We start from the raw sequence: 15253 nt of genomic DNA, 5'->3' as shown, positions 1-15253 counted from the left end.
TCCAAACCCTTGTGCAAGTTCTTTGCACGTTTGCTGTGGATCACGCTCGATGGTGTCCTTCAGCAGGACTTCGTCGATAGTCCAGCTCGAGGCTTGTTCTGGAGGCTCTCATCGCCCGATGCAAATCGACTGAACCACTTTCGCACTGTGCGCTCACTCACTGATGCCTCCAAATGCAGAGCATATCTTTCGAGCAGCAGTTGCAGCATTGCTGCCCAATTTAAACTCATACAGTAAACACGGCCGTAAAACGTACTTTGACACTGACATGTTTCCTTCAGGATTGTAGTTCCTACAGACCTGCTGTCTATGCAACTGACACGCCTCCCAACTCTGCACTGACTGACGGTTGCTGAGAATGTAAACTTCTGACATCATCCAGACAGGGTTGCCAACACATGCCGTTTGACTTTCACTTTTCGTTCCAGCAGCACAAACTTTTTTGGATACCTGGTATATAATGTTCACTCTGGTTTTTGATGGAGAAAAACGACAAACAATTATATCTCGTATATAGTCCACAGGAGTGGCCGCGGTGCCTCAGTCGGTAACACGTCTGACTACCATGCTAAAGGTCCCGGGTTCGATTCCCGGCCGGTTCAAATCCGGGAACTTTTCTAATGTTGGAAGTGGCCCCGGCACCCACCCAGTGTCGAATGACATGGGTACCTGGGGGAAACCCTGATGGGTAAAGGTAGTCAGGGGCATGATGCTTACAAGAGAATATGGAGGTGAAGCACCTGATGAGAAAACCATTAAGGCATGGTGTGCAAAGTTTTTGGCGACTGGAAGTGTTAATTAATAAGCAATGCGGAGGTTCTCGCTGACGTGTTTTGGACGAGAAGGTGGAAGAAATTTGAGTGGGATTTCAGAGAAGCCCTGATAAATCACTTTGTTTCCATGAAGTTGATGATCCCTGTTCATACGATCCAGCATTTTACTAGCGAATTTCTGTCGTTGTGGCTTATCATTTAGCTTCAATTGTTGAACAATTTGCACTTTGTAAGGGTACAAATGAAGCCGCTTATGAAGCACTCTATGCAGTGTTGGTGTCGGCACTTTGAACTGCTTGGATGCTTGGCTAAGTGATTTACGCGGCCTTCTCTGAAATCCTGCTCGAATTTCTTTCACCTTCTCTTCTGAAACAAGTCGACAAGAACCTCCGGATTGTTTATTAACACTTCCAGTCGCCAAAAACTTTGCGCACCATGCCTTAATGATTTTTCCATGAGGTGCTTCACCTCCATATTCTCTCCGGTAATTTCTTTGCACTGTAATGATTGATTTGGTCTCTGCATACTAGAATACAGATTGTGTGCGCTGCATAGTGAGAGAATAGTGAACTTCAAGGTCATGCAATAAAATTCTTTGAGTTTCTCTTTCGTCTAGTACCACTCGCATTCCATTATGTTTCATAATCTTTAAGCAATGATGAATTGAAATGTGGGAGGTTTGAACGGAACACGCTGTACATGGGGTTGTAAATTTTAAAGTGGTAACACTGTTGGAAAGACGTAATAACACCACTCGTGCACTATCAGGCAGTGAGTGGTGTCAGTTGGAGCCTGTGTCTATGTGTGCAATGCCAAAAGTGGTCGGTGCCCAAGTGCTGTTGTGTGTATGCAGTTGAATTGAACAAAATGTTATGCACCACCCTAAAACATGTTTAGAAAGGTAGAGCAGCAATTGTGGATCAAGAACCATGTGGCGTGTGCCAAACATGCACAAGAATTTCATCAAGACTTATGTGGAGCCTGTAGCAACGATGCCTTACTCCTGTCTGATGGTTACACAATGAGTAAGTGCATTTTGTGGGGTCAATATTGTCAGTGGAATTACTGGAACAGGTCGGCCATCCATTCCAAGTAGAGTCAGTGGACCTCCTTTCCATAAACTACCACTTGACAACCCAAGAGTTATCTCCAGAAGTTGGTCTCGGTCATCAGTGTGCCATACGATGAAGACCCATCTCGGCATGAGAAAAATTGTGTCATGCTGGGTTCCCCATAATGTTACCCATTGTGCAACTGCCAGATGTGGTAAGGTATCATTGCTGCAGGCTTCATGTAAGTCTTCCTGGCATTCTCGTGCATTTTCGTCTTGGGTCACCTTGGATTTTGATTCACAATCACTGTTCAACATTTTTAACCATGTGGCGCAGAGGTTAGCACAGCATTCTACGGCACCAGCAGTCCTGGGTTCAAATCCTGGCCTGAGTATGGGTGTTCTTTGTGTGCATGCTCTCGTCATGTCATCAGTCATCCTCATCTCCGTGATTAATAAAAGTGTCAGAAAAGCAATGCTGAATAACAAAAAAAAATTAAAAAGTGGGACAATAAAAGTTAGTTGATCTAAGCTTGTAAATTATTCCTATTGTCACTGTTACATATTCCATTTATTTGCATACATATTCCCATATATTTTCAGAGGAGAAGGAAAACTGAAGAGTTTCACCGGAGGCAGGAACAGATTAAGAAAGAGTCGGAGAGGTTAAGACGGGAAGAAATACGAAAAAGAGTCGCAGACAAGAGAAGGAAATCATTTTCTATCGAGGAAGATGACACGGACATCAAACAGCCAGAAGAAGAGAATTTCACATTTGAAGAAGTGCGAGGTAATTCACCGCCGGTTCCTTCGCACCGAGCGAAGGCCGTGTATCGCTCTAGCAGCCGACTGCCTCCCGCCGGTAGTACTCCAATGGACATGCTTGAATCGAAGTGGCAGGTTCCGATAGATGAATTAGCCCCTTCGGGAGGTGCCATACTGTCGGAAAGGAAAGTTCTCACGCAGCTTGGTGAAGTGAGGAGGCATTTGCAGGATCAACAGGTGCAAATGGAAGATGCCCTTCAGAGAAAGCAGGCAAGTTTTGAAAAGCAGTTTTTTACAGCAAGGTGACAGAATGAATATTGAACTAAAACTAACAGTTCACTGCATGGATAACAAGGGCATCAGTAAGTTTTTGCAATCTCGATAACATCAAATATATCTATCTGTCTCTCTCTCTTTATCTCTAGTAGCTAACTAATTCCCTGAGCCAGGTGGTTAAAAATGGTAATAAATTACAAAATAGATGAAGCTGCGGTAGCTCAGTCGTTAGGGCAACTAACTACCATGTGAGAGACCCAGGTTCGATCCCCAGCAGGGAGAACCGGGAATTTTTCCACCTGTTCAATCGGCTCCGGCACCCACCCAGCGTCGTATAAAGTGGGTACCTGGAGGAAACTTTGGGGGTAAAGGTGGCCAGGGGCATGGTGCTGATCACATCACCCCCACCTTCGGCCGTAATCAAGAAAGTGTTGGCCCCTAACCCCACACCCCCTACATGCCTTCATGGCATGGTGCATAGCACAGGGGAGCACTTTACCTTTTTTATAGGGGAAATAGTTTTATTATATGTAACGTTATGCTATCAATTAACATAAATCAATTGTATTTGTTTTACATTCTTGTTTTACTTGTATTGTGCATACATTGTTATTGGTGAGAGAGGGAGAAAGATAGATAGAAAGAGAGAGAGAGATATGCACACAAAAACCTACATTATCCTTCGTGTTTTTATGTTTTCCTTGGTAAAGTATATTTGAGGTCAAAACTATTTCCTTATCTTCGTTGTTATTTTTGGTGGGGAAATCACCCCTTTCCTCCCATGATTTTGCACCCTGTGAAGTGAGAGGGTGGGGTGTTCTCTCCTCTTCTCTGGCTTTTCTTTACCCCAGGAAACTTGAACCATAGCCAGAACCCAAAGCATGACACCTTACAGTGCACGGCCACTGTGCAGGACTATGGATTACATACATCCTGTTATTTGAAATGGCAAATTTTGATATAAATGAAACTGAAAAGTAAAGAAAGTACAGTGGAATCTCGATTTTACGTTTTTCAGGGGACCAAACTGAAAAAACTTAAAATGTGGTAAAATATAAAATCAAGGAAAATTTTATGGCATTTTGTTATTTTGGAACCATCAAGATTGAATGTATAATGGGAAAAATGTAATACATTTTGTGGTAAAAATAACACCGAAAGAGAAATCAGAATCCTGTGCATGAGTCAATATCTTAGAAATAGACAGCAAATATTGTGATTAGGACTGACCTGAATCAACCATGTAAATTGCAATAATGACCGACAGTTCTTCATGAAAGCAAGAGGACTGATGTATTCCCTGGAATACCGATTCATGTTCAGTGACAAACATAAATATGCCATACCATGTCTCAGTATATTTTTCTCATCCTTCAACAAAATAATACTCCAAACTATTCTTCATTGATTTTAACTAGGGATGGGACGATATGAAATTTTGGCCGATACCGATAAAGTACCGATATAAAATTTACCGATACCGATAACCGATATTCTACCGATCCGATATAAAATTAGAAATGGTCCCGGAAGAACATGAAAGGTTCATGGACCTTAAAAAAATGTGTGTTTCAAAGAGATAGCAGTGCAAGAGAAATTGTATATTTTGACATTTACTTTTTAAAAAAGTAGGGCATGGAGATCATCCATAAAAATTACAACAAAAATGGCAGAATTTTGCACTAAACTATCAGATATTTATCGATATATCAGATCGGTAAAATAATCAGTAATTTTACCGATACACCGATATGCCTATATCGGCCAATACTGATAGAGTACCGATTAATCGGTCCCATCCCTAATTTTAACTATTAAGTATTTTCCCCAAATGCCAAGTGTTGTCACGTACTGCTGCTAGAATATTCATTAACCTACTCCCAACTTAGTTTCTAATATATATTCATCTCATTGCAGGGACCTCATTCTCAGGAAACAAAAGCTTCATCACGAAGGAATGAAGAAGAAGAAGCTGCCAAATATACTGGTAAGCTAGCCTCAGTCTTTGTATCTAATATAAAAGTAGGGAAGAATGGAGAACTTTTTGAAATTAACTTGTCATTTGAATTTATGTTAAGAATATTGCCAGCTAGAAAACTAATTTCATTGCTACTTGTAACTCTCGGTTGATTGGAGTTAGGGCTAAGCTGATACCGATGCCAATGTATCGGTATCAGAAAGTATCGATTGGAATTTATTTACCGATACCATCATCGCCTTGTAGTCAAGGGATCCTGGTTTTTTTTTTTAATTGAATTGAAAAGTCTTTTTATTTACTACAGAGCGAGATTCAGCCTTGGGCTGCTCTACCACCTAACTCTGGTGAATAAAAGTTACAATGCATATATTTATAATACTGAAATCAAATATCTAACATAACATGAATGAATTTGACATAAATGAAAAATAATAAAATTATAAGAGAATACAATGACAGATACATTAACACACACACACACGCACACACATACTCAAGTGTACATACCCAATTTCCAAATCGATACCAAAATAGGATGCACACTGGTTGAAATATTCGTTGTGTCAGATAAGTGTTTGCTAAATACATGGTTTTACTTTACTTGATTCCTGTCGCTTAGCCGTACGAGCTAATGCTCAATTGTTGTCTTTGCAATAAAAATAATACGACTTGTTCTTTGAAGTTTTTGGGTGTTGTTTCAAAAGAAACATAATTCGGAAGAGCATTCCAAACCTTTGCAGACCAGAGGGAGAAGGAGCCTTCGAAACTGACAGCAGAGTGGCGGGGAATGTCGATTTTTCGCCGACCTCTAGTATTGTATGGATGTATGGAATTTCTAAATGCCAGTTTCTCGTGGAGATAGCTAGGTGTTTGCAATTTTAATACCTTATATATTGTAGAACACTGATGCAGAAGACATCACCTAGACATGTTAAGGATTTTGTATGTATTGAGCAAGGGTAGGATGTGCTGATTTCTCCTGATCGAGAGAACGTAACGAATGCAAGAATTCTGTATTTTTTGTATTCTGTTCGATATTTTACGTTGTAAATTCGTGCCGTACACCACATCACAGTAATCGAAAATAGGATATGTTAGGGTTTCGATGAGATATAATTTCGTTTCTCTAGTGAAAAAGTCTCTCCTCCTGTAGAGTGATCTCATTATTGTTAGTGCTTTTGTACATTGCTGAGATATGCGCTGACCAGGAAAAATTGGGATCGAAAGTAAGGCCTAGATTTTTAACCGTTGATGCATAAATTATGTTTTGGTTTTTAATTTTGATGTTAATTGCATCATAATTTACTTTTTCAAGATAATAGTTAGAGCCTAAAATTGTGTATACGCATTTATTCTGGTTAATTGCGAGCCCATTTGCATTGAGCCACTTGTTAAGGGTATGTAAATCATTGTTTAGATTATCTATCTTGTGTAACAAATCCGATGGTGATGACGATATCATCAACTGCGTATCATCCGCGTAACAATGTATATTACAATGGCTGATGGTGTTTGATATATCAGCGACGTATAAGGTGTATAAAAGGGGGGGCCAGAATGGAACCTTGCAGGACTTCTCCATTTAATGTTATCGGTGATGATCCGGTGTCGGCAGAGTAAAAAACCCTTTGTCTTCTTCCGTGTAGATATGATTGGAACCAGTTTATTACAAGCTTCGAAAAACTGTAGTATTTCATTTTTGCTAGGAGAAGGTTATGATTGACAAGATCGAAAGCTTTGGAAAGGTCTAATAATACTAGTATAGTTAGTTTTTTTATCGTTAATCGAACGTAAAATATTGTCTGTGACGGATAATAATGCCATGGTTGTATTATGAGAAGTGCGGAAACCTGATTGAGAATCAGGTAAGGTTTTATATTTTGCAATGTACTCTTTTAATTGTATAGATACCATCTTTTCTGTGACTTTTGAAAATATTGATAGAAGACTGATTGGTCTTAAATCGCTTAGAGAGGTTAACGTCTGCTTTTTGGGGAGCGGAATAACTCGAGCTACCTTCCATGCATTTGGAAATTGGCAGGTTTTCAGAGAAAAATTTATAGTATGCGTGAGTGCCGGAAGTATGAAGGGAAGGGCCAGTTTAAGCATTTTGCACGTAATGTTGTCCACACCTGCAGCATTTGATCGAATGCTGTATACTGCCTTTTCAACCTCAGAATCTTGAACCTGGCGAAAGGATAATTCTTTTGCATCGTTTCGAAAGCAGTTCTCTAAGAAATACTTGCACTCCTTTGCAATGATGGCATTGTCTCGAGGAACACTGTCGTAGACATTTGCAAAATGTTTATTAATTTCAGGTGAGGCGGAAGTTCTCCCGTGTTCCATTTGCTACCGATACCAATTGTTTTCAGGCTATTCCACATATTCTTTGAATTTCTCTTATTGTTATTTACAACAAAAGAAAAATAAGTTTTTCTCTTGCCTCATAACAGAGGTGGTGACATTTCTTAATCTTTTATATTCGTCCCAATGTAAAATTAATTTGCTTCGCTTGTATTTACGCAGCGCAACATCCCTAAGTTTCATGAGCAGCTTAAGATTATCCGTTAGCCACGGGGCTCTTTCGTCACCCTAACCGTTCGTAATGGGGCGTGAACTTTAAACAGGTCGACGAGATTTTTCTGAAGAAATTCTATTTTAGAATCGATGTTTCCAAGTTTAAACATTTCATTCCAATTGATGTTTACAGCATCTAGACAAAAATTTTCATATTCAAATTTCGTAAAATCTCGGTACGTAACGTACTTGGCTTTATCCCTGGGTTTTGCACAATGCAGTGACACGCTTGTCAAGCAGTGGTCTGAAGTTCCGATTGGACTCGCGATTTTGAAAGAAGATACAATGTTGGGGTTGTCAACAATTATTAAATCTAACAATGTTTTGGAAGATTCTGCTATTCTAGTGGGTTTATCAATCAATTGTGTTAAACTATACGATTTTATAATATCTTTAAGAAACAGGGTCTCCGCTTTTTGTGTGCTGAGCATGTTGCAATTAAAATCGCCTAGCATAAGGAAAGTGTCTACACTGGCATAGTTATCTGAAATAATTTCTTCTATGATGGCGAGATTTGTATAGGGTACATTAGGTGGATGGTAAAACGTGCAAATACCAAGTTTTAAGTCACTTACACTAACTATCATGCTAATATATTCAATATCATTGGCTTCAGATGGACCGAAGTCTATGAATTTTACTGCCAGCGCTGAGCGGATAAATATGGCAATGCCCCCGCCTTCTTTCTTGTTTCTGTCATTACGGAAAACCAAGTAACCGGGGATGTTGATTTCGTTCGTCCCGTCTGCGCTACAGAGCCACGTTTCCGTTATTATTACGATATCGTAAGCACGTTGGCGTAACATGAACCTCAGTTCGTCTATTTTCGGAATTAAAGAACGAACGTTTGCATGTGCTATGCTGACTAACTAACTAACTAACTCTCTATCCTTCTTAAACCCGAAGGTTCATGGCTGCAGCAACACAGGCTTTCCATGTTTCCCTATCTTGAGCAAGATCTATATACTCTTTTCCATCCCTACCGATTTCCTTTAGGTCCATCTCAACGTTGTCCCTCCATCTTCGTCTTGGCCTTCCTACAGGTCTCTTACCATCAGGTTTCCCAACAAGAATCCTGTAAACTCCTCTTTCCTCTCCCATTCGTGCCACATGTCCTGCCCACCTAAGTCTTCTTGATTTAATTATTCTAATAATATCTGGACATGAATACAAATTATGTAACCTTCTCCACTCACCTGTCTCCTCATCCCTTTTAGGTCCAAAGATTTTCCTAAGGATCTTAATTTCAAATACTCTCAATTTATGTTCCTCTTTCAATGTAATGGACCAAGTTTCACATCCATATAATACTACAGGCAAAATTACTGTTTTGTATATTTTAACTTTTAGTTTCTTAGATATTAAACGAGAAGATAAAAGTTTATGAAGAGAGAAGTAACATGCATTTCCTGAATTAAGCCTACTTTTTATTTCCTCTTTAATATAATTTTCATTTGTTAATATTACTCCTAAGTATTTGAATTTGGAAACTGGTTCAAACGAGTTGTTATCAATAATTAGATTTTGATTATTACCTAACACTTGGTTTCGACCTGTAAGCATATATTTAGTTTTCTCTTTGTTAACTTCCAAACCTATCTCTTTAGCAGTTTTGAAAAATATTTTAGCATTATTCTTAATTGTATTCACATCATCCCCCTGTAAGTCTACATCATCTGCATATGCTAACAACTGAGTCACACCATTTAATTTTAGTCCTTCTTTAGTTTCTTTTACCTTCCTAACAGCATATTCTAAGGCAAAATTAAAGGGCAATGGAGATAATGCATCTCCTTGTTTTAACCCATCATGAATTGTAAATTTGTCAGACATATTAATACCCACACGAATTTTACTTTTTGTTTCACTGGTGCATACTTTTATCATACTAACAAGCTTCTTAGGTATTCCAAACTCTACTAATATATTATATAGTTTATCTCTTTTGACCGAATCATATGCTTTTTTGAAATCAATGAATAGCTGATGGACATTTTGATTATATTCCCACTTTTTTTCAAGTGTCTGTCTTATGTGAAAAATTTGATCTGTAGTTGATCTGTTACGTTTAAATCCACATTGATAATCACCTATAATTTCATTAGCACTTGGGGTTAGTCTTGTTAAAAGAATGTTAGATAATATTTTATATGTTGTTGAGAGTAGAGAAATTCCACGGTAATTATTGCAGTTCATTTTATCACCTTTTTTAAACACAGGAACAATTATGGATTATTTCCACTGTTGAGGGATTTCTTCTTTATTCCATATTAAACAAATTAATTTATGAATTTGACATATTAATGAATTTCCACCATATTTAATTAACTCAGCTGGTATTAAATCAATGCCAGGTGCTTTGTTATTCTTTAGCCTTTTAATAGCATCTTTAACTTCAGTCAAGTTAAGTTCTGGAACTAAAGGTTCTGCTGTGTGTACTTCATTCACTTCTGATTTATCTCCTACATGGACATTTAAAAGGTCATTAAAGTAGTTCTTCCATCTATTTAGAATATCACGTGGGTCAGCTAGAAAATCACCCTCTTTATCTTTTATCAAGTTTACTTTAGGTTGCCACCCCTTTCGAAACTCATTTACACCTTTATATAAATCTCTGATATTTTTATTTTTGCTGTTTGTTTCTATTTCGTTAATTTTGCTTTTCAAGTAATCTCTTTTTTTACTTCTGAACGTGCAGTTAACTTCTCGCTTTATTCTATTATAATTGTTTAGATTTGTATCATCAGAGTTAGTTAACCCCCTAAGTCTAGCCTGATTTCTTATTTCTATTAGATTATGACATTCATTATCAAACCATGGCTTACTTTTTCTCGGTTTATGGTATCCTATACTTTCTTTAGCTGCTGATTCTATTGCATTACGTATGTGCTCCCAATTCTTATTTACGTCTGTTTCATTTATATTTTCATCATCACTTAAATCCTGCAACACATCAAATCTATTTGACAGTTTAATTTGGTAATCTTTCTTAATTCTTTCATCAGTAAACTTTCCTGTATCAAATTTTAGAACTTTTAGATTTTGTTGCTTATAATTTATCACTGAGAGTCTTTCTCTTAATTTAGCAATTACTAAATAATGGTCACTGGCACAGTGAGCACCTCTATGTGTACGAACATCAATTATACTAGTATGCCTTCTCTTATCAATGAGAATATGATCTATCTGATTATGAGTTTTACCATCTGGAGAAGACCAGGTATATTTATGGATATCTTTATGTTTAAAAGTGGTACTTTTCACAATTAAATTCTTTGAGGTTGCAAAAGTAATCAATCTTATACCATTATCATTACTTAATTCATGAAGACTTTCTTTACCAATCGTGGGTTTAAATGTCTCTTCTTTGCCAATCTGTGCATTACAGTCACCTAACAGAATTATCATATCATACTGAGAAAATTTATCAAAGACCTGTTCTAACTCTGTATAAAAATCATCTTTAGTATTATCATCTTTATCTTTTGTTGGTGCATGTATGTTTATTAAAATAATTTTACACCACCTACCCTGTAAAACTGCATATGATATCCTATCATTAATAAATTCTACTGTTTTAAGAGCCGAGATAATTCTATTATTTATGAAAAAGCCTGTTCCAAAATTATGATTTTCAGTACCACCATAGAAAAAAGTATAATTTTTAGTTTTACAATTCCCTTCTCCTGGCCACCTAACTTCCTGGACAGCTACTACATCTAATTTATACTTAACTATTTCATTAACTGTACACTGAAATACCCCAGGCTGGTAAAGGCTCAGAACATTCCAGGTGCCTAATTTAATATCCTTATTCCTAATGTAGATCTTATCCTTAGTCCAGAGACCTCCCAAAGTAGTCCCCACCCTGAGATCCGAACGGGGGACTATTTTACCTCCGGAATATTTTACCTTGGGAACATCCATGGCCTTATATTGTTGTTTCTTGACATGTCTTTTTACAGTGCAGAGTTGTCAGCTCTACGCCTAACCCCCAATATGAATGGAGGAACTACTACACAAGACAAACACAAACAAATTAGACAGCACAACTACTACGCAAGACAAGACCAACATACTAGACAGCACAACTACTACACAAACATACTAGACAGCACAACTACAACACAAGACACATACATACACACCACCGATACTACACAAGACAAACAGAAACACATTAGACAGCATAACTACTACACAAAATAAACACAAAAAATTTTTTTTTTACACAACGAGTTTAAATTTGCCATACAAAAATAACATTTTGGCATTATTATAGTGAACAAAATTCAAATTTTATTTTGAAGCTTTGCACTTTACTACAAAATATAAAAATTTACATCCAAAATTGGCAATTTATGATTATCATCTTCCTTTGTTTACATCAAATGTATGAAAGGAAACCCCACAGAAGACAAGCACAAGCCATTAAAACCTTGCACACCTCTTAAATAACTATATACTCCCTCTGTCCCATAATTATTGTCCGGTACACCTTTGTTTGTTGTCCCATAATAATTGTCCGATATTCAAACTGTGACATTGGTGTATACAGAACAAGGAAATGAAATACGGGAATGAGTCATACAACTTTATTACTCAAGGATCAGTACAAATTGGCCGATCAAGTATCCAAAAGAACCTAAATAAAAAGTAATCAATCCAGGATCAATACAAAGTGACCAACAAGTTCGATACAATAAAACATCAAGACGAAAGAGATTGTTGGTCCAGGAAGGTTGTCATCCCATCAACGAGCTAGATCTAGTGCTGCAGTGTTGCTGAAGTCGGATAAATTTGGCAACCTCTGCTTCCGAACCAGGGTGTCGTGGGTCTTTGACCAAGTAACGGGAGTTGAAACTGTTTGATGGTCAGGCGGGTAGGGGTGGCTCTCTCTCATGACATTTTCACCCATTCTTGAAAGAAAAAGGTGCTACTGTTTCTCCTTCCCTCGCCTCTCTCTGCGGCCGATCGGAATACGTAGCTGTGGGGACATTCTTTGATCGAAAAAGCGAACAATATATCAAGGCAAGCACTTAGCTGACTTACATGAAAATTTATAATTTCTATATCTAGGTTATTTCTTCTCTTCATCGAGTGGAGACGAGTACACAAACAACGACACACAATCACACACACTATTGCTTGAGACGAAGACACAAACCCATAATATTTTAATGGCAAAATAGAATTAAACATATTTAGATTATTAGTTTTCATGGCTCTTGTAGAATACATTTCCTACGAAGCACTTGCTGCTATCCAAGAGTTTTTTCTTGTTTTTTTTCTTTTTTTCGCATATTACGGCTAGATTGTTTTACAGGTTTGATAGTTGTCTACACGATGTGACGTAGTGTTTCGTGTTACCTTTCCTGATCACTATTTTCCCATCTTCCGTGTACACCTGTTTGAGATCGAACTTCTCGATGGCCTTCCTGAGAAGCTGCAGCCGTCCACTGCAGAGATCTTCTCTTATGGAGATTCCAGAGTTTTTTAGTTTTCTTTTGTTCCTGAAAACTAGCGACCTTGCCCTGTAATTGGTAAATTTCACGATGATGCCTCTGTGAGACCCGGGAGACTTCGGACCTACCCTGTGTGTGCGGCACAAATCACCGTTGCTTACGTGAACCCCTAAATGCTCCTCAAAAAGAGACAGGGCGATGTTGTCGGTACTTCCCCGTTTGGTCTCTGGAATTCCGAAGATACGTATGCTATTTCTTCTTTGGTATTGTTCCAGATCCTCTGTTTTTTCTTGCAAATTTCGGATATTTTCGTCTGTCCGCGAGTTCCACACGAAGGGAGTTGACTTCTTCCGAATTGAACTTCATTGTTTCTGTCAAACGATCCACCACAGCTTTTGTGATCGATTCAATTATGGAATCTGTGATCAGTTTTAGCACTTCTGGGGTTTGCACCGCTGATTTCACTTGTTCGCAGATCTCCCTGACCAAGGCCGCTGTGTCAGGGATGACTGACCTCCAGCTGCTGCTGATGCTCCGCATTTTCTAGGCGCCATGGCTGCTGGCTGCTTTGTTCGCGTTCACAAGCGAGACAAATTATTCAATATTTCGATAGAGTGACTGCGGTGGGAAAGTATATCTATACAGAAATCGTTCACACTATCACTTGCAAAACAGTTTCTATGAAACAACACCGCTTATCCTCTTTACACCTGCCTTTGTATAACGAAATTCTGGGAGCGCAACTTACACACGTTCACTCGGCATACCTCGTCCCCTGCTGCTTGATACCCAATGGAGGCTCACAGTGATTTGGGCCACACTTAACTATAGGTCCAGTCCCGATTAGCCTATATGTGTATAAAGTGGACTTAAAAACAACAACTCGGTCAGTACCTGTTGAGTTTTTCCTGGCATTTCAGTCTTTCACGAAATCCACAAAAATTTCATGCAACATTCCTGGAAATATTGCAAAATTTGGTTTCCATTTCTTTAGCAGCAATATAGCATGAAAAAATCTATTTTGTGATTATGTTACAGTTTCTTTTAATATTCTAATGTAATTCTTGATTATTTGAAGTTGGTAAATTTATGCTTTTAATTCACATGGAACTCTCTCACTAATATTAATCAATATTTTGAACAACTTTTAATTATTACTATTTTCTGTATCTGTAAGAGTATCGATATCACTGTAGGTATCGGCTCAGCCTTAATTTGAATTTTATAAAAATGTAAATAATTTTCAACACAATATCAAAATTTTCAATAATGTAATTATCACTTATGTAACATTTGGCCTGATTCAAACTTCATGTGAAAAAAACACTAATAGTGTGTTGCTTGTTGACATGATAAACATTGTTTCTTTTGATTACCTGTTTTTAAACTTATTTTATTATTTCATTGCTAACATCTTAAAATAATTTAAACATTTAATGTAACTCATAAATTATAAAAAAACATGGTGTTGTTTTAGTATTCAAATTGTGTACAATATGGTACCCCTCTAATATTTTTATATTCTAATTTTTAAAGTAATGAATAAAATCTAAAATCATCTGAAACTATCCAAGTATTATCTCCTAATGATGATTTAAGCATTTTTGCTAATGTTTTGTTATGAATTACATAATCTAAAAATGGTAATAACCTTTTTTCCATCATTGTTACAGGATTTCAACCAGTTTATCGCCGGTAAGTTATATGATACAACTGTGATTCTTTTCCTGCACGAATAGTATGGGTTTGAAATTAATTCAATTTTCATTTATAAATATTACTAACTATAAATATTGCAATAGTTTAGTAACAAACTAAAAACAAGTAAACAGTAGTTAATTAGTTAAAACATTGCTTACACCAGGGGTTCCCAACCTTTTTTGTTTCACAGCACCCTTAGTTTTTCAAGATTTTTCTGCAGTGCCCAAGTCAGAATGTAGGCCTATCTAACGCTTGCAACGCTCAGTTAGTATGGTTTGGTTGCTTGCCTTAAGTTAACACATATTTCAAATTCAGGAACATTTTACATATAAAAAGTACTAAATAAATCACATACATCGGAATAAGTGTCATTTCAGTGAAAATGTTAGAACATTTCGCATCACCCCTGTAAGCCATCCAGGGCACCGTGGTGCACACTTTGGGAACCACTGGCTTACACCTTGTGCCAGCATTATTAAGGGTAAATATTATAAATTATAGTTTTAACTTACTTCTATTACTGTTTGTGCCTTATATTTGATTAATAATGCTATTTACAAAATACTTACTTTTACAAATTCAGGGTATGTTCATAAAAGTAGGAACAGAATGTCAGAATTTTACAGTTACAGAAATATTAAAATAATCAGCAATTTTACTGACACTG

General features: G+C 37.3%; 1 protein-coding gene across 3 annotated transcripts in view; it reads left to right on the top strand.

Moving 5' to 3' along the window:
- Positions 1-15253, top strand: part of LOC145993653 (uncharacterized) — a 59098-nt gene that overhangs the window by 37558 nt on the left and 6287 nt on the right. For 2 of the 3 annotated variants that reach the window (XM_083129457.1, XM_083129458.1), the window contains exons 11-13: positions 2428-2859; positions 4783-4852; positions 14559-14580. In XM_083129457.1, the coding sequence (XP_082985583.1) occupies positions 2428-2859; positions 4783-4852; positions 14559-14580 (524 nt within the window). The remainder of the gene's footprint in view (positions 1-2427; positions 2860-4782; positions 4853-14558; positions 14581-15253) is intronic. The other variant, XM_083129459.1, reaches the window with a different exon arrangement.

This window comes from Lepisma saccharinum, chromosome 1 (genome assembly GCF_977018435.1).
Source record: "Lepisma saccharinum chromosome 1, izLepSacc3.1, whole genome shotgun sequence".
Taxonomy (NCBI): domain Eukaryota; kingdom Metazoa; phylum Arthropoda; class Insecta; order Zygentoma; family Lepismatidae; genus Lepisma; species Lepisma saccharinum.
Note: the sequence above shows the minus strand (reverse complement) of the source record. Positions and strands in the feature narration are given on the sequence as shown.